At 35.1% G+C, this 24,472-nt stretch overlaps 1 protein-coding gene across 1 annotated transcript in view; it reads left to right on the forward strand.

The window, feature by feature from the left end:
- ARHGAP15 (Rho GTPase activating protein 15) overlaps positions 1 to 24,472 on the forward strand; it is a 630,040-nt gene that overhangs the window by 404,803 nt on the left and 200,765 nt on the right. Inside the window, exon 11 of the mRNA XM_011935698.1 lies at positions 18,972 to 19,049. Within this exon, the coding sequence (XP_011791088.1) occupies positions 18,972 to 19,049 (78 nt within the window). The remainder of the gene's footprint in view (positions 1 to 18,971; positions 19,050 to 24,472) is intronic.

Here is a 24,472-nt window from a genome sequence, read left to right on the forward strand (position 1 = left end):
TTATTGCCCTGAAGCAAAACCTTTTTCACAGAGGCTACGCTTTGGCATATTGCCTGGATTGACGCTCTGTGTGTGTGTATGTGTGTGTGTGTGTGTGTGTATGTGTGTGCGTGTGAGTGTGTGTTCTGTTCTGGAAGGTAGCTTTAATATCCTAACTGAGGAAATTTTACCAAAGATATATTTATATATATATCTCAAATATATTTTACCAAAGATATATTTATGAATATATGAAAAGCATATTGAAAACTATAAATATAAATATAATTATAGCTTTATATACATTAGTATTTATAGTTTTAAATACAATAAAAGGTAAGCTAGTAATGTCTGATTCACGGTGTAGTTACAAATCTGGATATGAATGCATACATCTGGATGTATACAGGTGCTCAATCATTTTCAGTGGGCTTTTTCTAGCATTCACTGTGATGTACATTTATCTCTGTCCTTAACTTGATTAGTGTTTTAAATCCAAATTAACCCTTGGATTTGAGTCAAATTCTTTGTAAATAGTAGGTTTATAGGGTAAGAGAAAAGAATTTTTTTCAGTTGTATCCAACATGCAAACTTCAATCAAAGAACATTTTGACCTCTACAATTAATAAGCTAGAAAATTGAGCTTGATCAGAGAAAAAGGCCTAACCTGCTAACTTGAAGGTAAGCCATCGTATGTTCTAAGAGTTACACTCTAAATCTTTGAAAGTGTGGATATACAGATATTGTGTAATTTACATGAGGAAAACAAAGATGACATTTATTAAGCACCCACTATGAGCCACACATAATGTTAGTGCTTTCCAGCATACATACCAACACTATGGAATAAAATTCTACATTAATTACTACCTGATACTTCATAGTCTGTATTCTTACCTCCAGCAAAATCTCATAAACATTTGTCACATTTCATATTAAGAGTCAGTCTTCAGAATGTGGATGGATTAGTATAAATCCAATGACTTTACTGGGGAAAAAAAAGTACTTTCAAGTTTATGCTTTGAATGGACAGACGATGTTAAGATCGAGATCTCTATTGTTTTATACAGGAGACAATGTACGTTCACAATGCTGAAATGAGGGCTGATATGTACTTTCCATATAGGACAAGGTCACCACAGATGGCATCACCAAGGGATGGTGTTAACAAAATAGTTACTGGGAATATTGTTAAGTAGTTATAGCCTCGCATTGTTTTTCTAGCGAGAAAAATATCTGATGCATAATGCATTCTTATGAGAGAATTTTCTCAGATGCCAAGACTTTACAGGCATAACTTCTATAAGCTTTAATGGGAATTTCCTGCCAGCACCTGTTACAGTATAGAGTTCTTACTTTTCACACATAATCCAAGACTGACTTGGAACACTGACTTGGAAAAACTAATACAGTGAAAGCTTCTTGTAATGTTTCCTCACATATAATATTCATCTTCAAATCCTTGCTCTGATACATGTATGTCCATGTTTTCCATGCAAATTCTTTCCCACCAGTAAGGTTCCTTTTCACAAGTTTTTTATGGATGAGAGCAGAAAAAACAATTATTCTTACTAGGTAAACTAGTGGAAAGATACACAAAGGGGAAAGTTATTGGGATAGCAAGTGACTTAATGCTAGAAATCAACTATTCTTGACTTAAAGTAGTTTTATAGACATACTGTAGACTCCTGAGCAGCCAACAATTAGAGTACCACATGCAAAAACAATCACCAGGGACTCTACAGCAAAATCACAGGTCAAAATAATATAGTTTGACCATATTTTCCCATATATTTACAGACTAGAATATGGTAACTTTTAACATTTAAAAAGATATTGCATAGATATACCAAATGGGCAATCCATTGGGTAGAGGAGAAAGTTAAAAGAGCATTTTAAATTTCATGCATTTCTAAATTAATTCCCCAAACTTCCATTACCAAAAAACTCAAACAAAAACAGGTCACAGTGCTCCTGCTTAACTCGAATTATTGGAGATTGTGCAGAACAACTATTTTATGAACAACAACTTCACTTTTAACTTTTTCACTTTCTTGAAGTTTCTTCTTGTCTAGCATTTCTAACAGACAATGACACATTAGAATGAAAACAGACCTTTCCACTCAAATAAATTCCTGAATCATTTCTGATCATTGCCCTGAGTGACAGGATGATGAGCAGGGGAATGCTTTTCAACTTGTTGAATGTTGAAAGATAGTAAATTTTTAGTTTCATTTTTATGACAAGATTTTTTAACAAACGTTGGCAGGTAACATGGTTAAAGTTGGAAGAACTCTGAAACCCTGAAAACAAGACATGTGTGAACCTGTTCATTTAATTTCTCATAGGGCAAAATATGGGATTTGAAGGACAACGGTGCATTTGCTTCCTTCCTTCTTTTTCTTTGCTGTGTGGTTACATTACTCCGTGATGTCACCTTCACCTTGAGCCCCTGTCTGACCTGATACTCTCCTTCTGGCACACCTGCCCCAGGAATGTCATTTATACCCCAGCTTGATGTTCAGACACCCTTGTTCACACTTCTGAGTATTACCTTGAGCAAAACTGTTTTTAAAGGTATCAATAATTTGTCCTATTAGAGTATGTTCAAGCACCAGGAAAGAGGATTTTGTTTTGTTTCATTTGATAAAAGGGAAAAGGGAGTCTCACTGACACTTCTAAAAGCATGCTGTGTTTCCAAGCTTGCTACCCTCCTCCTCTCAAGGGGTTTTGACTGTAGCACACTTTGCTCTTAACGGAAATAATATTATTACTTTCTTTTGATACTCTGGCCAGTGAATTAATAGAAATGCATTTGTTTCTGGTGTAATTGCCTTTATTAAGGTTTGTTTTAAAACTTAAGAGCAGATTGGAAATCTAAGACCTCATAAGTCTGCCATAGTTCAAAACCATGCATCACCAGCTAAGGCCAATAAGCCTTAGGTTGAGTTACTGCGGAAGACTTAAGACTTGTGGCATTGTTTGTGTATACGTCCCTGGCTCCATCTGACACCTCTCATCTCTCCGGTGAGCCTGATAGACTTAGGCTTTGTGTCCCCACCCATGTCTCTTCTTGAATTGTAATCACCATAATCCCCACATGTCAACTGAGAGACCAGGTGGAGGTAATTGAATTGTGGGGCTGGTTCCTCCATGCTGTTCTCATAAAAGTGAGTTCTCATGAGATCTGATGGCTTTATAAGGGGTTCTTCCCCCTTCACTGGTACTTCTTTCTACCACCTTGAGAAGAAGGTGCCTTGCTTCCCCTTCGCCTTCCACCATTATTGTAAGTTTCCCGAGGCCTCTGCAGCCATGCTGAACTGTGAGTCAGTTAAACATCTTTCCTTTATAAATTACTGAGTCATAGGTAGTTCATTATAGCAGTATGAAAATGGGCTACTACAGACCCAGTGATATATACACAGACAACGCCACAGATAGTGAAACTGCAGAAGTGATATGGTGAGAGAAGTCATTGTGTTCTCTGCAGTCCTTACCCAGAAAGCAGACAGGCCTGGTTTCAGAGATCTGATTTTATGGGAGAATGCTGTGTATATTCACAACATTTCAATCTATAGAAAAAAAGACCTATATGGGGCCAGGAAAAGTGGTTCATGCCTACAATCCCAGCACTTTGGGAGGCTGAGGTGGGCAGATCTCTTCAGCTGAGGGGTTCAAGATCAACCTGGGCAACATGGCAAAACCCTGTCTCTACAAAAAATAGCAAAAAAAAAAAAAAAATTGCCAGGCGTGGTAGTGTGTGCCTGCAGTTGCAGCTACTTGAGAGCCTGAGGTGGGAGGATCACCTGAGCCTGGAGAGGTTGAGGCTGCTGTGAGCTGTGATCATACCACTGCACTCCAGCCTGAGTGACAAGAGTGAGACCCTGTCTCAGAAGAAAAAATAAAAAACAAAACAAACCTATATGGATTTAGGAACCTAAATCTAGAGCATTGTACTCACCTGAAAGAAAAATTATTTTATAAGTTTTCCCTGAAGAAGATGTGATTTTTTAGAATTTCCGTATTTCTAATTTCCTTATGATAGAGAATCACTATAAGAATAAATTATGTTAAAAATTGTGTTTAATTAAGCTTAAAAATGTGCCTCTTCTCCCCCAAATTTCTAAGTACAGTAATATACTTTTTTTTCTGTGTCTTGGTGTGTCCAAAATAGCAGGTAACCCAGGAAGGGAGAAACTTTGGATAATAGCAACCACTCTTTTGAATTCATTTGAAACCAATATGTTGTACCTATTTTCCCTTTCTGTTCCTCTCCCATTATGAACTTGCCCCCTTCTTCGCCACCTTTTTCTCTCCCACATCCTACACAAGTGAACTCATCCTACTTGTCTTCTTTTCAGTTAAAGTCTGCTCCCAGTAAAAGATCTAACAAAGTAATCCACATACTAAAGCGTGTATGACTAGTGAGGTTTGATGTGAAATCCTCCAATAGGATTTGAAGAAAAAAGAAAGAATTCTAGTTACAGAATTTTAGGCATTAGCAAGACTGTGTGAAATGTTTTAAGAAAGAATTATCTTCCCAGAATTTCTGAAAATAAACTGTAAATGTAGCCTCTATAATTAATATTAACTTATCTTGGGAACCAATGGCATAAAATCCAGGTCTTCAAATTGATAATCTTTCATTTCTATCTTCCATGGCACTTCAAGATTTAACTATAGTGCCTGATTATGGATTGCCTAACACTCAAATTCAATGGAGTTTCTAACATCAAAACTCAAACTCTGCCATCCCCTGGAGGAAATAGGGAAATTAAGACATGCTTTATTTACATTTCATACAAGAGAAAACATGAAATATATTTATAATTGATATCTTGCCACTTTGGAAAGTCACGTATAGGGAGTTAGATATTTCATAAATGTTATATCAATGAACATCAGCATATATAAAACATCTTAGTTTTTTTAAATTTGTAGATAATATATGTTTTTATCACATGCAACATGAAGTTTTAAAGTATATACATATTGTGAAATAGGTAAATCTATGTAACTAACAAATTACCTCACATAGTTATCATAGATGAGAGCACTTAACATTTACTCTCATTACATTTTTCCAGAATATATGTCGTCATTACCTGTAGTCGTCTTGCTATCCAATAGATCCCTTGAAATTTATTCCTCCTATCTAATTATAATTATGTATACTTTGACCAACATTTTCTTATTCCTACCATCCCCCCAATCATCCCAGTCTCTAGTAGCCACTATTCCACTCTCTCCTTCTATGAGATCAACCTTTTTGAATTCCACATATGTGTGAGATGATGCAATATGTATCTTTCTGTTCCTAGTTTATTTCACTTAGCATAATGTCCTTCAAGTTTATTCATGTTGTCACAAAAGCTGGATTTTTTAATGGCTGAATAGTATTCCATTTGTATGTGTGTGTGTGTGTGTGTGTGTGTGTGTATCATATATATATGATAAATGGTTGAATGATATAATGTGATATTATAGATATGATTTTATTCATAAAATCATAAAATAAACATTTTATTCAACCGTTTATGGACACTTAGGTTAATTCTATATCTTGGGTATTGTAAATATTACTATAATAAAATAAGTGCAGATATCTTTTTGATATACTGATTTTATTTCCTTTGGATATATACCCAGTGGGAGGGATTACTGGATCATATGGTATTTCTATTTTTAATTGTTTGAGGAATCTCTGTACTTTTTTCCATAATGGTTGTACTAATTTACATTCCCACCAACAATATAAAAGGGATTCCTTTTCTCCACATCCTTGCCAATACTCATTATCTTTTGTCTTTTTAATAATAGCCATTCTATCAGAGGTAAGGTGATATCTCATTGTTGCTCTAATTTGCGTGTATCTGATGATTAGTGATGTTGAGCATTTTCCCGTTTACCTAGTGGCCATTTTTATGTATTTTTTGGGAAGTATCTATTTCGTTTTTTGCTCATTTTTAACTTGGGCTCAGGTCATTTGGTTTTTGGTTGTTTCATATTGAGTTGTTTGAGTACCTTATACATTCTGATGTTGGCATCCTGTCAAATGTACAGTTTGAAAATAATTTCTGCCGTTCTATAGGTTGTCACTCCACTCTGTTGATTGTTTCCTTTACTGTGCAGAAGCTTCCTAGTTTGATGTAATCTCATTTGTCCATTTTTTGGCACATGTTAGTTTAAAATATTTTCTTTCCATGACAATCGATCAGAAAGAAATGAGAGATACTAAACATATATATAAATATATATGTGTATATATACATATGCAAATACCCACATATTTCCACAAATCTTTCAATGTAGATCTATGTGACAAAAATCACCCAGAAGCTGAAAATCTGGTTTGTATTACACTAGTGCTAGATGAGTTTAAATAAGGGAACAATTGGTATTGGAATGCCTTTTTTTAAGTCAACAAAGTATTTTGAGTAAACAGAGGGTGCATAGTTCTTTGTTAGATGTTTAACAGCCCTTATGTACTCCAGAATGAAGCTGAGAAGTTAGGTCTCTCCTAGACCACCAGAAGAAGGCTAATCTTTCTACTTTATGTTTTGACAAAAGAAAGTCAGAAAGCCAACTTTATTGCTACCTCTTGGCTTTTGCTTATGCATTTCTTTTTGTACGAGTTCCAAAATTGCAAAAGCCAATGGTACAAATTGTCCAGGGAAAGGTAGAGCTTCTAAGTAGGGAAAATGTTTTTGTCTTTTCAGCTGTATTCCAGATACCTTATATTTCTATCTCCAAATCTGGATCTGATTTCCCCAGTAAGAAATAGTTTATGAAATACTTAATTTTGAGATTTCTACTATGTGTCCCATGAAGATTTTGAACCTCATTTCAAGAGTCTTAAACCATCTTTCAGCTAAATTAGAGATACAAAATACAGCATTCAAGGATACAGAATAGATTTATGATAGTCTCCAAACATTTTTCAAGTGGGTCTGTGGGAACATAAACTCATAAGTATATATTATCAAATAATTTCAATCTATGTCATAATGTTTTCATAATAAATGTCATTAATATTGTTTGTTCACAAGAGTAATATATATGTATATACTATACACGTGTGTGTATACATATGTATATAAATACTTATAAAATAGTTGGGAAATATGTAAAACGATTTAAAAACAGAATCATTTTTATAATCCACCTCACAGAGAATATATGTTCTCACATTTTAGTGCATGCTATGGCTCCATTACATATGGAAGTGTGTATACCATGTTTGTTACTCTACCCCAATGCCTAGTACACTTTTGCAATATAGTAAGTGCCTGCACAGTATCTGTCAAATTGCCTGGAGAGTTGGAATTCACCAATTCAAGGGCCACAGAATATCTTAGAATTCATCTGTTCTTCCATTTAATCACAGTTTAACACAGGTCCATCTGCCAAGCAGGAAGGAACATGCCCTAGTCCCACCTTTCTGTTTAGCAAAAGTATTAATAATATCCGCTAAGCCGTTTCTCCTGTATTCTCAAAAAGAAAACAGTCATCCTATTTGTGTTTCCTGAGAATAGGAAGCTCAAATGTCTCAGCTTCATCCACTGTCGTAGTTAAGAGCACCTTCTTCTTTGCCTGGGAAAGAGGCTACTGACACTATAATTTCTCAGAAGTTTGGACAGGCAGCAAGAAGCTGAAAAGAGAACCATTTTGTCTGTGATCTAAATAGGACTTTGCTGATGGTTGGTGTACTCAAATGGGTTTGTAGAATATCTTGTCTTTGTGCCTGGAATTTTGCTTTTACGAACTCACTTAAGAGGCAGCAGCCAGGGGAGAGCTCTCTCTCACCTGAATGCTTAGCAGAGGCAAGCCATCAAAACCCTCCAGGAAGTGGCAAGCCAAAGGGTCTAAATTAGAGGCACCTCCCCAGAGAAGATCAAAAGTTATGCTCCACCAACACAGAGACACTGAGAAATGGTTGAATGTGTTCTAAATTAAACTGCCCTGGTGGTGAGCAGAGATCTGCCAAAATCTTTCAATTAATCACTTTTACCTTCAGGGCAGAGTTAGGCCTGAGAGTATTTCAATAGATTTTTATTGGAACAGAGTTATTTCAGATATTAAACTATGTTGCACAAAGTAAAAATAATGTTATTTTTAAGTTGCTACTCTTGTTAAATAAAAGTTGGCAAGTGTTCTTGGGGTCTGTATTGTGTCTGTATTTGTGAATGTGTGTGGCTTTTTCTTGTGCCATAATCCCCATTGATTTTTAAAAAGTGAACAGAAATGAACTAGGTGATAAATATATTTATATAACATTTTCATTAATAAAGTGTTATAAATAATAAAAGAAAAGTTTTAAGTATATAATTCGCTACATCACAATTGGAATTTTTTTTCCTACATCTTCAGCAGTAAGTTAATTAGAATCACCTGCATTTCCTTGGGTGGACACCAAATGGATTGCAAACAAAAACAGATTAAAATAGCTCCTGGAGCTCATGGCATACAGATGACAAGATTCACAAAAAGGACAATAAGGCACTGAAAATGTTCGCTTTTCAAACAATTTTAGAGGAAATTTAGCTCTTGCAACTTCGCTGTAAAAGCTGCCTGTAAGTGTTTTGCTGAAAGGCTAGAACAGCTTTGTTTCTGATCCCTTGATGAGTGAGAGAAATGTTTAAGAAAGATCACTTTACAGAGAGATTCAGGCTGAAATGTGATGACTGTGATTCAAGCCAAGCCAAAAATTACAGTTCAGAATGAAAGGGGAGGGACGTGGTTTGGGAATCCATTTTCCCACATTCCTGAATCTCAATCATCCCAGCCAATGTTTAAAAAAATCCAGTGGAAAACAATGAGGTCACTTTATTTAGATGTTAAAAAAAAAAAAAAAAAATTACGGGTGGAGGGATTGAAAAGAATGATGGCAAATGTATGAATTTTAAATCCATATCTATTTCAAGTATGATGGGATCAAAGGTACACTTTATATAACTCTTATGACTTCATCCCAAAAGGAGTCATTTTTCAGTTTTCTTCTTGTTTGTGTTGGTGAGCCTTTTATTGTGTTTCTTTAACTTATGAAATAGTATCTTGCTAAAATTTTTTTTAAAAAGTGTACATGGGCACATAGTACAGATTATTCCTCCTGAGACTCCAAGCTTTCCTTAGGAATAGCATCTCCAGGAAGCTGGTTTTCTTTCTTTAAACCTGCTGTGGCCACCCCACTGCTGTGTAGATCTCAGGTTATGCTGGTATATTGGCTTGCAAACTACCGGATGATACTGGCAGACGAAATTAGATTCATTGTTCTTGTTACTTCTATTTATTTTAATGAAACACACTAAGCAAGTCATACTACCAAATGAATGATTTATTTACATCAGCGTGATCACAGCATAACAGTAGAACTGCAACATAAAAGAAACTCAGAGAATAATATGAGATAAACCAAATACAACCTCCAACTTCAATATCTTCCAGATACACTAAGTTTTTCTTCAAGGCAACAGCTCTCATTTAATGATAACCAGAATCATTGACCAAAATTTGTCTTCAAGACTAAGAGTTTTTTAAAAAAGAAACATGTAAGATAATTTGTCAATGACTGTTTGTAGGTACCTTGTTTCCCACTCTCCAGAAATCATTTCAATTAATCATCTTTGGTCTGATCAGACCACCGATGCTAGGTTCTTTTCTAGAGAAATTTCACAAGCAAACTCAGAATATTGCTGAGGTCTTTCTTATCTTCAGAGATTTCCAAATGATCCTAAGGCTGGCATATATCTGTAAGTCACATTTATGTCTACTATCCTGCAGGCTTCATGCAGTTAGGCCTCAAATTCTTAGTTTAGAGAGAGATGTAAGAATCAACGTGCAGAAAATGAGCCACATAATAGGACACTATTGTTCCACTCTTGCTTCATGTTAACTAGGTATTAAGCAAGGTACATAAATGGCTTATCAATCTATATCACATTAGCCACACTGGAACTTTTTCCCCTTGTCTTTGCCCTGGTTGACTTACCATTTGGTAATCCTTAAGTTAAAAGGAATCATTTTAAAAGTGGGAGTTAAATTCAATGTATACAGGCTATACACACAAACAAGCCTCATCCATAAAAAGAATCACAGCAAATGGAAACCAGGAAATAACATTTTTAAAAGTATACTACTGCCTATACTACCAGATTCCAATGGTATGGATAAGCATCTCCAATTATAAGAAAATTGATGAGATATTTTGGCAAGAACTAAGTATAAATATAAGGGAAAAATTCTAATAATGAGGAATGACAGTGGTTTTACCCGTGTATCCACATTGAGGAAGGATGACTTTTTTTTTCTTTTTGTAACATTTGAAGAAGTCAGTGAGATTTTCTTCTACTTATGGAAATGTCTAATATCCTACTTAACATGAATGAGAGAGATGAAGAAACTAGGAAGGTAATACAATAAATTGTTTTCAAAGATTGAATCCAACCCTCTGTCTCTATACAAGAATACCTAATAATAGTAAAAAGCAAGATAGCCACTCTCTTCCCACCATTCCCCCACACACAATTCCCAAACTCTATTGTCCCAGAACTTTTCAAGGCATAAATGATACAATGCAGAACCACTAACACACTTAACACTCAGGGTATTTAGTTCTTTTCCTCACCCAATTTTGATGCTGGAGCAATATAACAACACCTGTCTTCTCCAGTGTCCAAATAAGACAAGGCTCGTTAAGAGTTCAGGACTGGGCAGAAGAGCAAATAGGACCAATATTAATGATAAATATTTTTGCAAGAAAACAATAATCTTATTTCCAAATATTAACAGGTTGAAGTAACAGGGGCAAAGGAAGGAAGTGGGGGTGAAGCATTTGAAAATGATCCCAATCGCCCAAGTATTCAATGAAATGTCCTTGAAGAAACATTCTTCTTTCTGATTCAAAAGTCTATTTGATACCACCTTTTTCTCAGTATGTATGTATATATATAGATATACATATATATATATATATATATTCCTTTATTATGTGCTCTTTCAAGGTATTTAATTTAAATCTGGAATTTTCCCCTAGCTCAGACACTGGCTATATAAACAATTTTAAATAATTGCTCAATTTTTAGTATCATAGGTTCTAGCCATTTTCTCAGAAAAGAGAAAAAAAATCCTTAGTGACCTCTTTATAGTCTAACATTAATGAAAAATTAGCAACAAATATTTATCTCGTCCATGTCTTAAGAGAATATAAATTCTTATTTTCCATAGGAATTCCCTACAAATACCTGGGAGATCAAATACTTTTTTTTTCAGAAATGAATAATCAAAAATGAGCCAATAAAATCTAGATAATGATAACCAAAAGCAAATAAAATAATGAAGGAAAAATTGAAGGTATTTTGTTATGACATTAAAAAGAAAAACTTGTTGCAATAATTGTGTCTATGAAGCAAGCATTCATAGCAGAGATATGAGGAAGGTAGAACAAAAACCAAAATGAGATAAAAATTGAAAAGAAAAGGCTCATGAAGGAAATGGAAAACTAAAACAACCTCAGTAATAAAAGAATTGAAAAATGCATAAATGATAGTAGGAATTTCTATAAACACAGAAAAGGAAAGGAGTAAGAAAAATGAAGTGAGAGATGTGCTGAAACTCACCTGTAGCAACCTGTTCTTCCAACATTCGAATTGCAATCGCGTAATGACTGTTTTAAATATTCACAGTTTAATCCCTTACCATTTGTTTCCCATGTACCAATAATGAAAATTATATAGTAGTATCTTCACAAACTAATGAAACTTCTGTTTTCAATTTTTAAAGTTCTGTATTTATGAAAAACAATGTAGGCCTCACATTCAAGTTGGCAGACTGAAAAAATATGTCTGATTCTCTTCCCTCAAAACAATCCCAATGAAATAATAGAAAATATGTGTTTTTTTTTTTAAAAAAAAAAAAAGCTGATAATGGTGCTGAAAACAGAAAAGGTGCCATCAGCAGACAAGAAATAGAAATTCCAGGAAGAGAGGAAGCAGATGGGATCAAACAAATAGAGAAATGAAAGCAGGAGAAACACCATTCCCAGACACCACAATTAGGCACAGTTCTTTCCAGGGATGTCCCAGAGAATAACCAAACTTGGAGTCAATAAAAAGAACAGAAATTGTCCAGAGGGTAGTAAAGAAAGTAATTCATTAAATAACAGGATCTAACAGCTGTGAGAACTGGGCTCCTCTTTATCCTGCACCAAAGAAGCATCTACAGCAGGTGCTTGAGCCTGAGAGCAATTTCTGTAAGGATGGAAAAGTTGCTGGTGTCTGAGAAAGAAGGCAGTAGAGAAGAAAGTGTCTCAGGTATTCTCCAACAGAATTAGATATACCTTTGCCCAGGTGCAAATAGGTAAGGTTCTCAATACCCTAAGTTAAGTCTCCCTTACTTTGATAACTGGGGAGAACCCCTGGCCTATTGTCTACTCACCACCCTTTTACCCTGCAAGACACCCCCACATACCATTCTCATTTAAGATTGGACAAGTTGTAGGGAGGGAGAGAGCTGGACACATACAGAGGTACCCATGACCACTGTTTATTTTAATCAATCTCAATCATAAGGGTAATCCAATATTTGATAATCTGTCTTAAATAAATTCTAGATACAGAGAAGAGAGATAATAGAGGGAAAACAATATTGAGCAAATAATATAAGAAAGTGTTTTCCAAATGAAAAAGCCCAGATGGGGAGCACATATGAGTGACATTTTACTGCTACAAGTTTAAAGAGAAAAAAATTTTTTTAATCCGAGAGCAAAAGCAATTTACCTATAAAGTGTCAAGAATCAATTTGACATCAGACTTAACAGCAGGGATGCTAGAAGATAATGGAACATTTATTTTTCGAAGTTAGAAAAGTAAAAGATTATGAAACAAATGAATATTCAAGCCAACAATCAATTAAGAAGCAAAAGAAAACAGATGGGTAAAGTAAGAAAAATTATCAATCACATCCTTTCATGAATCAAGAAACTTCTTAAAATTCAATCCAAGAAAGAATAACAATGGAATACAAGAGAAGGAGGGTAGTTGATGATGATCTAGAGCCACATTCTCTAAAATGGTCATCACCGGCCATGTGTGGTTAAGTTACTCAAAGCTGAACAAAGTAAAATTCAGTCCCTCAGTTGTATAACCACGTTTCAAGTGGTTAATATTCTCTGTAGCCTGTCATATGTGGCCAATGAATGCTGGTTTGGACAGCAAAGAGACAGAACGTTTCTATCATTGCAGAAACTTCTGTTGGGCAGGACTTAGTCTGAAGAAATGAAGAAACCTACAAAGGAAGAAGAGGACAAGTTAAGTCTTTCAGGAGCTCTCCTTTGTGAAACTAAATTTTAATGTTAAACCCCAACATGCTCCCTTTTTAAAAAATAGTGACTATTAACCCGTAGATAAGTCACAAAATAGTTATAAAAAACAAAATGTCCCAAATTTTAAGAATATAAACAATAAATGCATACAGAGTAAAACTGGGAAGGGAAGTAGTAGAGAGAAGTAAGAATAAATATACTGCTTTATTTTTCATAGCTCAGAGATAATTTGATATGCTAACATATAGAAATAGGCAAATTAACTCAAGAGAAAGAGGGTGTACAGATAAGTGGTAGGAACTATGAATGCACTAAGCTCTTTATATTTTCTGAGAAATCAATAAATACCATTCAAGATTAATAAACAGAAATATGACATATTAACATTAACAAAAAGAATGAAACTAGAACTTTTTTTTTTGAGACAGGGCCTTGCTCTGTCCACCCAGGCTGGAGTGCAGTCGTGTGATCAAGGCTCACTGCAGCCTCAACTTCCTGGGCTCAAGTGATTCTCCTATCTCGGACTCCTGAGTAGCCACCATGCCAGGCTAATTTTTAAATTTTTTTGTGTGAAGATAGGGTTTCACCCTGTTGCCCAGGCTGGTCTTGGATTCCTGTGCTCAAGTGATTCTCCTGCCTTGGCCTCCCAAAATGCTGGGATTGTTGGTGTGAGTCACTGAGCCTGGCCTAAAATAGAACTGTTAACAATAACTATCTTTGGAAAGCAGGTTGGGGCAGCTATTGTACTTAGTTTGGATTGTATATTGTTCTATGTGGTTTAATTTTGGTTTTTATTGTTTTTTAAAACCATGGAAGTATAGCAAAAAAAAAAAAAAAAAACCTGTATATATTTTTAGAATGGTTTTTATGAAGTCATATAGTTATCCTATAGAATAAAATTATTCTTGTTTGAAAATCAAAATTGTTCCAGCTATTTCCTAAGGGAATCATTCTTAGGAAATAGCAAAGCTATTGAAGGATGGGCATCTCATACGAAATTAACAATAATTAAATAAAAATGGCAGATAGGTACAAAATAAACACCACTGAGTTGGAAGAGAGATTAGAATTCTAAGTTATATCCTGTACTCTCAGTCATTGAATTTAAAGTGTGTGAACAAATAAGCTAGCAAAAAATGTTGGAAACACTCACTTCAACTTAGAGGAGGAGGGATAGGTCTGAATGGCACCAGAGTTTCTCAAGTTTAGCTCAGAACCCAAGTAGAGCTTTGGAAGGACTGAGAGAGAAATGTGCAAGGGTTGAGGGCAACCTGAGTGTTCCTGTGCTCAAAGGTTTTCACCGGAGGGAGAAGCCAGAAGTTCAAAGTATTGCGAGAATGGCATTTCTTGTGGTAGCTCTGGCCTCCTAGGAATTAGAACGCGCCATAAATCTCAGGAGAGGGACTGTTTGTGCAAAATTCCCAGCCCACATTTGCAGGCTGCAAAGGTTCAGATACATTTTGTTGTATGTCAGAAAAACAAGCAGACTTTCGGGGCACACCACTCAACCAGGCTCAAACTCCACATCTGCGCGGTTTGTCCATCATTCGGGCTACCCAAAATGCTACCTAAACCAGTTTTCAACTATTTTTAACAGACTCGTCTGCATTGTCAAAAACTGCCCATATTTTGGCAGATAAGCCAGTCAACTCTGGACAGAGTGTTGGTCTTAGATTTCTTTTTGCAAAGTGTCTAAGATTTATGGTGGGAATTACTCATGACAGCTGCATTCTTTCCACTGGGCTTAGACCACCATTTGGTCTAATAACTCCTAATTGTGTGTCTATCCCAGTCTAAGCTTCTTCAGGGGAAAAAAAAAAAAGGGGGTGGGAGGGGGTGGGGAGACTTTTAAAAATCCCCTACAGCAATACCCAGTGATTTCTGCCAACAGTAAACACTATTTTGAAATATAAGGTCAGCTGAACAAATAAACAATATTTCAGTGAATGTGGATTTCTTCAGAGAATTTTTCATACTACCATTAATGCCAGTGTGATTTTTTTTAAAAAAAGTAAAATGACTTAGTTTTATCGTGTTCCCAAAGTATTTTTAGCATAACAGGCAAAAATCCTGTTAGCATTTACAGTCATGTTATTTTCTTGAAAGAGGTACCTCTCAAAGCGATTTTTCACCGACCTTCTCCAAAGCACAAAAGAGGTACCTTCATACAAAGTCTAATTATATTTCCAAAATAAGTAGTTTGCAATCCAGCAAGAATAATGTGGTCATGAAAAGGATGTCCAAATCCACCAATTTACATTGGTTTGGTTTGGCATAACTTTCAAAGTTCTTGGAGTAAAAGGAAGATGGCACGTGAATAATTGTAATTTGGGTAATAGTCCTAGAACTTTGGGTTTGCTGTTCCGTGAGCCATTCAGGGGAAAGCGAATCAACTTCAAGACTGTACCTATATAATTTGTAACTGTTAAAATTCACTGATATGTTCCAGATTATTTCACAAAATGTAATACCCTCCCTTTTCATATGAAACTTTGTCATTTTCACTCTATTTATGTAATTTAAAAAGTATGATAGCCAGAGAGCATGAGCCATTCAAAGCAGGAGCCGCTAATGTCAGAGATCATTATCACTCACAAGATATATAGTGTTGGTATCTTTGAATTTAAAGGGCTTGGAAGTTGTGTCAAGATAGATTCATATTGCATCTAATATGTTTTGCTTTACTCCCTTTTACTTTCTGGTTTCTATCTCCAGTCACAAAGCAGTTTCTCTGCTGTGACTCAGGTCTACAACCACAGTGGTAGCACAGGTCTGATTTACCCTTCCTGTCTCCACCAGCTGTGCTCCCTCCTTTTATGCCAAAAGAAAGTTGTGTTATTACTTTAGGATGAGGCTGCTTTCTTTAAACAGTATACTGCTTTCCAGTTGTTTATATGTAATACACGTTCAATCCATACGACTTTTTCAAATGGTTTTGATTATTGGACTTAAAAAAATTTTTACAGAAATGTATGAAAGACCAAGGAAAGCACTTCTTATATTGTAACTCTCTAAAAGAAAAAAAAGTTTTGGATACAGGGAATTTCATCAGTTAAAAACCAGTTTATGACTCTATGCATTTCAATAGCATGTAGAATAATATTTGAAAAGGAAGAGTGCTAACTTCAAAATAGACATTCGATTTTACACCTTGTATAAATATGCATATTAAAGCAATGATTAAGGAAGACCCTTATTTGCAATTAAATTTTGAAATTCAAATAATTTCATTTATAATAGACCTCTGATAAGGGTCTAGCTAATTAGCAAAACAACGTTTTTTAAAAACACACAATGTTCTCATTTTTGCTGTAATAGATATTCACATTTTATCTTTAATCATTGTAAATAGGACTAATTTGATTTTAAAAAACGTTAGAATTTCTCATTTAGAGAACATAGACCCACATATTCCATTGATGTTTCTATTTTCTACAATAATTCTTTTTCTCTAAATTCCTTAAAATCAATTGATAATCTGTGGAAAAAAAATCAGGGCCACGTTCACTTGATCAAACTTTGTTTGTTTGTTTGTGGTGACAAGCATCGAGGTGACTTTATTCACCACTCATGGTTCTGATGCCATTTGTCTACTTCCAAATCCAAAACTCTCCCCGAAACCCCCAAGCATGCCATTATGAACATTTTTCTGTAAACATTTCAGGGCCTCTGAGGGTGATTTTAGAGAATAATTTTAAGATAATTTCCTCCATGGCCATATGTTCAAAAAAATTAAGAGGGAAAACTTTGAAAAGGACACAGTTTAATGTAAAATTTTTGGTAGTTTTAAATCTATCATGTTATTTAAAATTTCATAGGTTAAAACTAAGTACCAAATAGCGTCTAATGACAGGAAAAAAATGATTAATAAGTTTTTTGTAAATTAATTTTTTAACATTCTGGGTGTAAGTGCATGAACTTAAGACCAAAGTAGACCAATACTAAAGGTAGGAATTAAATATTAGAAAAATTTTAATTAGGACTATTATCACATTTAAGCTGTCAAGCAGAAATTGTACTTTAAAACAAACAAACCAGAGTAGACTTAGATTAATGGAGGTAATTTGTGCATCACAAAGAAAAAATATATTGGATTTTTACAAACATATGTCTTAGAAAGTTTCACCACTGGCTAACTGGTGTCCAGCTTCATCTAATTCCTCCCAATTTATAGTTCTCAGGGAGAGACAGAGTCTCAGTAATTTCTTAGATTATTCTAGAACTATAAAGTCGCATCAATTAATACATTTGTTAATAGCTATTCCATTTTATTGCCATTATCTCAAGTAATCATATAGTTTATTACATGGAAGAGTAAAAACTATAGTGAATGACTGTCCTAAATTATGCCATTATTACCAGTGTTCTAAGTTATGTTATTCTACCCTAACCTCCCAATGAAATATTTTGCACAATGGCAGAAGTGTTCCTAATAAAAAGTGTGTAAAAATGTAGAGATAGTAAAGTAATAAATGAGCTCATTTTATGCCAGTAAAGAGCTTTGGAAAGCCTTTTTTCTGTTATACTATGGCAATAATTTCTACCAATATATTTAATACTATTGTGAATTACAATGATTATCCATGATGCTATACTACCTCCCTAGAGAAACTGCTTAGATATAGACCTCTGCATCTGCTGGCAATTTCACCTAGGCCTCTCTGAGTGCCCAGACACATCAAAGAATATACACTCTTGACATTAAAATTATGTTTTTAGCATTTTTAGATACTACTATAGTGTTTGACTAAGTGTTTCCCTTTTCGTTTTCCTGTTTCTTCGTTGTCCTCATAATGTGGTCATGAAATTAACTAAATTCTATAAATAGATGTGTGGAAAACAAGTGAATGATTATTGAAATTCACTGCCAGGATAAGTTATTTTGAATTACAGATGACCAGTTCTAAAATAATCTGAAATTCATTTTACCATTTTGCTAAAGATTTTTTTATTTTTCTCTCCATAATGGAGCACTCATTACCTATAATATACTGGAAGTTATCAAACTAGCATTATATCTAGAATAGAATTTTTATTCTTTAGTTTCAAACAATCAGACCAAAACATGTTGTTCTGTAGCGATCACAGGAAAATAGAATAGAATAGAATAGAATAGAATAGAATAGAATAGAATAGAATAGAATAGAAGAGAAGAGAAGAGAATAGAAGAGAAGAATAGAACAGAGTAGAAATGGAGGGAAGAAAAAGAGCTGAGGGGAGGAGAGGAAGGAAAGAAGAGCGACAGAAAGACAGGAAGACAGTAAGTCAGGCCAGTAGCAAATGTCTCACAAATGTCTTGAGTTATTTTTACCTTGCAGAAAAAAGACAATAATACACAAATGTCTGGAGGTTTCTCCCCTACCCAGTTTGATTCCTATATTTTCCTTGGAAATGAACCTTAAATATATGATGTAATCCTATGCTACCTACTGCTCTTCTGTGCCTCAATTATACTCAAATTTATTGATGATAATTTTAATTATGACTGAACACCATGATTATTGAGATTAAAATATTGAAGAGTGCATAATTTAGAACATACAAATTAGTTTTCTCTGAGAAGAAGAGATATTTGGTGTGATTTACTCCTTCTTTTCATAGTTTTTTCTTTTTTTTTTTTTAACCATCTCAGTTCCTATATGTGCTAATATAAAATATGCCCTTTTGTCTTCAGGTCTAGATGTTGATGGAATATATCGAGTTAGTGGCAATCTGGCAACAATACAGAAGTTAAGATTTATTGTCAACCAAGGTAAGTGATTTCCACTTCAGAGATTTTTTCAAACAGTTTCATATGGAACAATATTTCAGACACTATGCTGTATGTACTGTGAATAAATAATAATAAAACTAACAGGAGAATGAGAAAGTGGAGGAACTTAAAAAATTATCAGAAAAGTAAAAGATAACTGACTAGTTTATCTAGAAATGAATAGAATATATAGAGAAACAAATTAATAGTTTATGTGAAATAAATAATGAATGGAACACGTCAAAATAAAAATGGGGAAAAAGTAGAAAAAGCGTAAAAGAAAAATGACCCATATTCAAAAAATGTTATTGGCTTGCAATGGACACTTACTATATGTTGATGAATGAACCAGTGAATGATGGAAAATGTAAAAGTCAAAATTACAGATAATAGAAAAATACATAGTAGGTAAGAAGAAAATTAGGAATTGCACATGCTATCAAAGAGTTGTAAATTAAAACAATGAGATATCACTGCACACCTGTTAGAATGGCTGAAATACTGACACCACCAAATGCTGCCTAAGATGTGGAGCAACAGGAACTCTCATTCGTTGCTGGTGGAAATGAAACATGATTCAATCACTTTGGAAGAAAATTTGGCAATTTCTTATGAAAATAAATGTATTTTTATCATATGATCCAGTACTTCTTGGTACTTACCCAAATGAGTTAAAAACTCAGGCACACACAAAAACCTAAACACAAATATTTACAGCAGCTTTTTTCATAATTAGCAAAACTAGAATGCAACTAAGATGTCCTTCAGTAGGTGCAGGGACAAACAAACCAGAATACATCCATACAATGGAATATTATTCAGGGATGAAAAGAAATGAGCTTTCAAGCCATGAAAAGACTTAGAGTAATCTGAATGCATATGCTGAGTAAAAGAAGCCAGTGTGAAAACACAGGATTCCAACAACATAACATTCTGGGTAAAGGAAAACTACAGAGAGTAAAAGATGAGTGGAAGCAGTGAGACAGGTTTGGGGGAAAGAGGGAGAGATGAATAGGTGAGCACAGGAGATTTTGAGGGCAAACAATTCTGTATGATGCCATAATTATGCATACATGTCATTGCACATTTGTCAAAACCCATAAAATGCAACACAAAGAGTGAATCCTTACGTAAATTATAATATTTACTTAATAATAATGTATTGATATTGGCTTATCAATTATAACAATCTACCCCATTAATGCAAGATGCTATTAATAGGGAAAACTTTTGGAAGGGTGAGGAGATATAAGTTAATTCTCTGTACTTCCTGCTCAATTATTCTATAACCTTAAAACTGCTCTAAAAATGTATATTAATTCACAAAATAAAAATTAAAAATTAGAAAATGAAAAACAAGAAGACCGAAACATCTTAAGTTGGTGTTATAGACAGCTCATAGGTTTTAAAATCATACAGATGAGGTAGAACTTAGACTCTCTCCTTGTATCCTTGGTATCTTAACCTCCCTGTGCCTCTGTTCCCTATCAGGAAAAACAGCGGGGGGATGCCTTGGGAACATCTGGGAAAATTAAACTGGATAATATCTATGACACTTAGGAATGTGACAGACTCATGTTAGTTCTCCTTTTACTTAAAAAGAGTCAATAGTATCTTCAGAAGAACTCCAAATCCTAAATCCTTGTACTCTAGCTTCCCACTTAGCTTCTATAATAGCTGGCTTCAGGTTCTCTGAATGATTTTCATAATACGTTTAATATATAAACCGTACTCCCACATTTCCATACTGTTGTATTTTTTAATGTCTTTGCATATGCTCTTCCCTTTACTTTCAATATCCTCCTATCTTTTCCTTCTCATCCCACATACACAAGCTTCCAGCCTGGTAGATTTCTTCTTTTTCTTCAAGGCCCAGATTATAGTAATTTCATTCAAGAAGCCTCCAGTTAGATTTCTTCTCTGTTCCCCTTACACTGAATAGCTGAATTTACAGTAGTACATTCACATCTAACTTTTAAAATTCCATCTATTATAAGACCCATAGATTTAATGCCAACTTTTGGAAAGGATATAATCAAATGTACTCAGTGATTGTATTTCAGAAACATTAAAATTTGTAAGTCTTGGAATCAAAAAATAGGATACTGGCTGAAATGTCTGTCTCTTTCACAAATCTCTAAAAAGGTAGAACTTGAATCATCCTTGTATCTTTTCCCATTAACCAGTTCTAGCCTTGGTGTTTCCATACAAGGAGCTCCTTATACAGGGAGTTTTTAATTAATATTTGTTGAACAATGTGTGCGAGTGTTGCAGGTAGAAGTATTAAAACTGGAAAGCATTCAATTCTCCAGCAATTCAACTTGGGTTGAACCAGTTTTTTAAATGTTGATTGCAATACTTTTGGCCACTTGCCACATGACTCTTGTTTCTAAGAATCTCTATAACTGAGAATCTCCACAGCTCTGCTTGTTCACTAATGCAATTCTTTGTCTTTCACAATTACTCTCTTTCCTGGCCAAAACACAGAACTAAACTTTACCTCATTCATTTATATTATTGCCATTTAACTGAATCAGAGTGCCCCCTCTGTGGGTAAAATTTGGATAAAATAGCCCTAGCCTCATATTCATTCTAGCTTATAATCAGCTAAAATCATTTTTATAATACAGTTTACGCTGAAACGATATCCTGATTGGGATTCTAGACAGCTGGGCAACACATTTCTTCTACAAAGAAGAAATCTCAAAACAGAAGCCATGCTAGAAACAAACACTAGTTGCATTTCCTGCCTTTAAAAAAAATTATGCTCAGTAGTTTGAAAAGGCAAAGAAAAAAATCTGCAATGAAAATATGAAATCTGTCCATCTCATCTTTTGCAATCCAAACTTCAGCGTACTCTGAGGCTATGTAACTGCTCATGTTTCCATGAGAATTGACAATGTAAAGCTGGACAGAGGCCTGCGTTGGTATCTGGTAGCACAGAATTGTCAGTAAACTGTCTCCCTGGTTTATAGCACTGTCAGAATGCAACATACTCAACACAAATTATGCTTCATTAGGACCTTTGATACTGGTAACTTTGCCCAAGTTGTGTTATGGAGTTTTTTGAATTAGTGATGATAAGTGAAATGGATATACCAACCCCTTTCAAAATTTGCTAATCAGATTATCCTTTGAATGTGTTTTCTGGACTGGCCCCACAACCTTGTTGTTAATGCCATACCTTCCCCTCCATCTGGACCAGGACTCTAATAGTAGAGCTGACTTGAAAATAATCAGTGCTGGGTGCAAAGAGATTGTAAGTGTACATGTGGCCCTCTGTGGCTCTCTCTCTCTGTGTCTCTGTGTGTCTAATAGAATAAAATGGCAATGCAGGGAAAATTCCATGAAAAGCATAAAGTGCTATGTAAAGGCAGCGCATCATTTTTGCAGTCTAAGATGAAACATAAACGATTTTTGGCATACCTGCCTTGTATTAACATACTTTATTCCCCTTTATTCACCTTGCACATGTTTCTTTTCTAGAAGGTTCTAAATATACATTTTTAAACAAGTAAGCCCTGCCCACTGTTAGACTAGACAAATAAAAACTGATTTTTGAGATTTTCAAGACAGATGAATTGCAATTTATGTATTTCACTAACTTTCTTGAATTCTATAATCATCAGCAATTCTAAATACACCAGTTGAATAACTCAATTTGTTTTGGTTTTCTGTTTGATTTACTAAATCAGGGGGAATTAGATACCCTTACTATACTTCCAGTTCAGATGACATGTAAGTTATATTCAAAGTGCTCACTTTCAGAAAGCATTTCCTAATTATAACTAGTAATGATGATAATAGTAATTATTATGAAAGTAAGCAGCATTTTCATAATTTATTATTTGCCAGGCACTGTCATAAGCACTTTATTTACATAATTTAATTTAATCCTTTCTTCCATCCCATAGAGTAGGCAGTATTATTATTCCCGTTTTACAGATGTAAAAACTGAAGTTCAGATATTAAATAATGTCCTAATGTCATATAACATATAAGTGAAGGAGCTAAGACTAGATCCCAGATCTGTCTGATTCAGAGCCTATGATGCAAACCACCGCCATCATTCTGCTTTTCCAATTCATCAGCTGTTGATTATCTCTTTACAAAAGCAGAGATTAGTCTTTTCGTGCTACGCATGCTCATTCATGACTTTCCTTTACACCCCACCTCTTGTGTTGGTTAGTGACGAGTACTACCATTGGAGTTTTGCTAAAATTGTTCAAGAGCGGTTTGGAGAAACGCCAAACATCACAGTTATGAAGAAGCCTGGCATTGCCATTCTCTGTATGGCTTTATGTATCTATGTTTGGCCCAAGAAACTACTTTAACACACTATTCTCTTGCAGCCTTTGGGAAAGGGATCGAGGATTCTCAATTTACTGGGCTGTTGGTGCGCTTGTGAGCAGTGCTCTGCCCTGTTTGTTGAATGTGGTGACAGCTTTCAGTGACATTTTGCTGATACAGCTCTTCTGCTTTGTGAAGGCATCCCCAAAGAAAACTGGTCCATGACCTTAGATGTCAACCTGTCATCAGCCTGTGACATTGCGTTGATTCTTCAGAATGATCTGTGACCTCCTTACAGTTTTCTTGCATGGGGGGTACTTTACCAAGGACAGACTTCAGCATGGAGGATGCTGCATGTCTTGAGAACTTTTGACAGAAAGTATTGGAAATTCCCCCAGGCTAAATTCCCTTTCCTTCCCACATTGACACTTGGGTTTGAGCTGCCCATCTATGCCTTAGGCTTATTGCCCAAACTACAAATTCAGTTCAGACTCACTTGGTATTACTTAGACATCCTCTTTCACCCTTTGAAAAAGGGACAAGAGAGATTGGCATTCTTTTTGGAAAAATCTTGCTATGAACCTTCCCGAGCCCATGAGCCAATGGGAGAGCTATGAAGCATTGCCCGAAGAACTGACTGGGAATTTTCCAGATGGATGTCTCTTAGTACACAGTTACAAATATTCTCTGTTTTCCTGAACTGAAGAAAATTACTTCTTACCAGGATTTTAGACATGTTTTTCTTTTATCTTTCTCTCTCTCTCTTTTTTCTTTTTTTTTTTGAGAGGGAGTCTGGGTCTGGAGTGCAGTGGCGCGATCTCGGCTCACACTGCAACCTCCGCCTCCCGGGTTCAAGAGATTCTCCTGCCTCAGCCTCCTGAGTAGCTAGGATTACAGGCGCCCGCCACCGTGCTTGGCTAATATTTGTATTTTTAGTAGAGACGGGGTTTCACCATGTCTCAAACTCCTGACCTCAAGTGATCCGCCCGCTTCGGCCTCCCAAAGTGCTGGGATTACAGGCGTGAGCCACTGCGCCCGGCCGACATGTTTTTCATTTATAGAAACAAAATTTAAAGAAAAACTGTTAAGGAAAACCTTCTCTACTTTTGCAAACAAGGAGGAACAAAGTATAC

Source organism: Colobus angolensis, unplaced genomic scaffold, assembly GCF_000951035.1.
Source record: "Colobus angolensis palliatus isolate OR3802 unplaced genomic scaffold, Cang.pa_1.0 Scaffold147, whole genome shotgun sequence".
NCBI lineage: Eukaryota > Metazoa > Chordata > Mammalia > Primates > Cercopithecidae > Colobus > Colobus angolensis.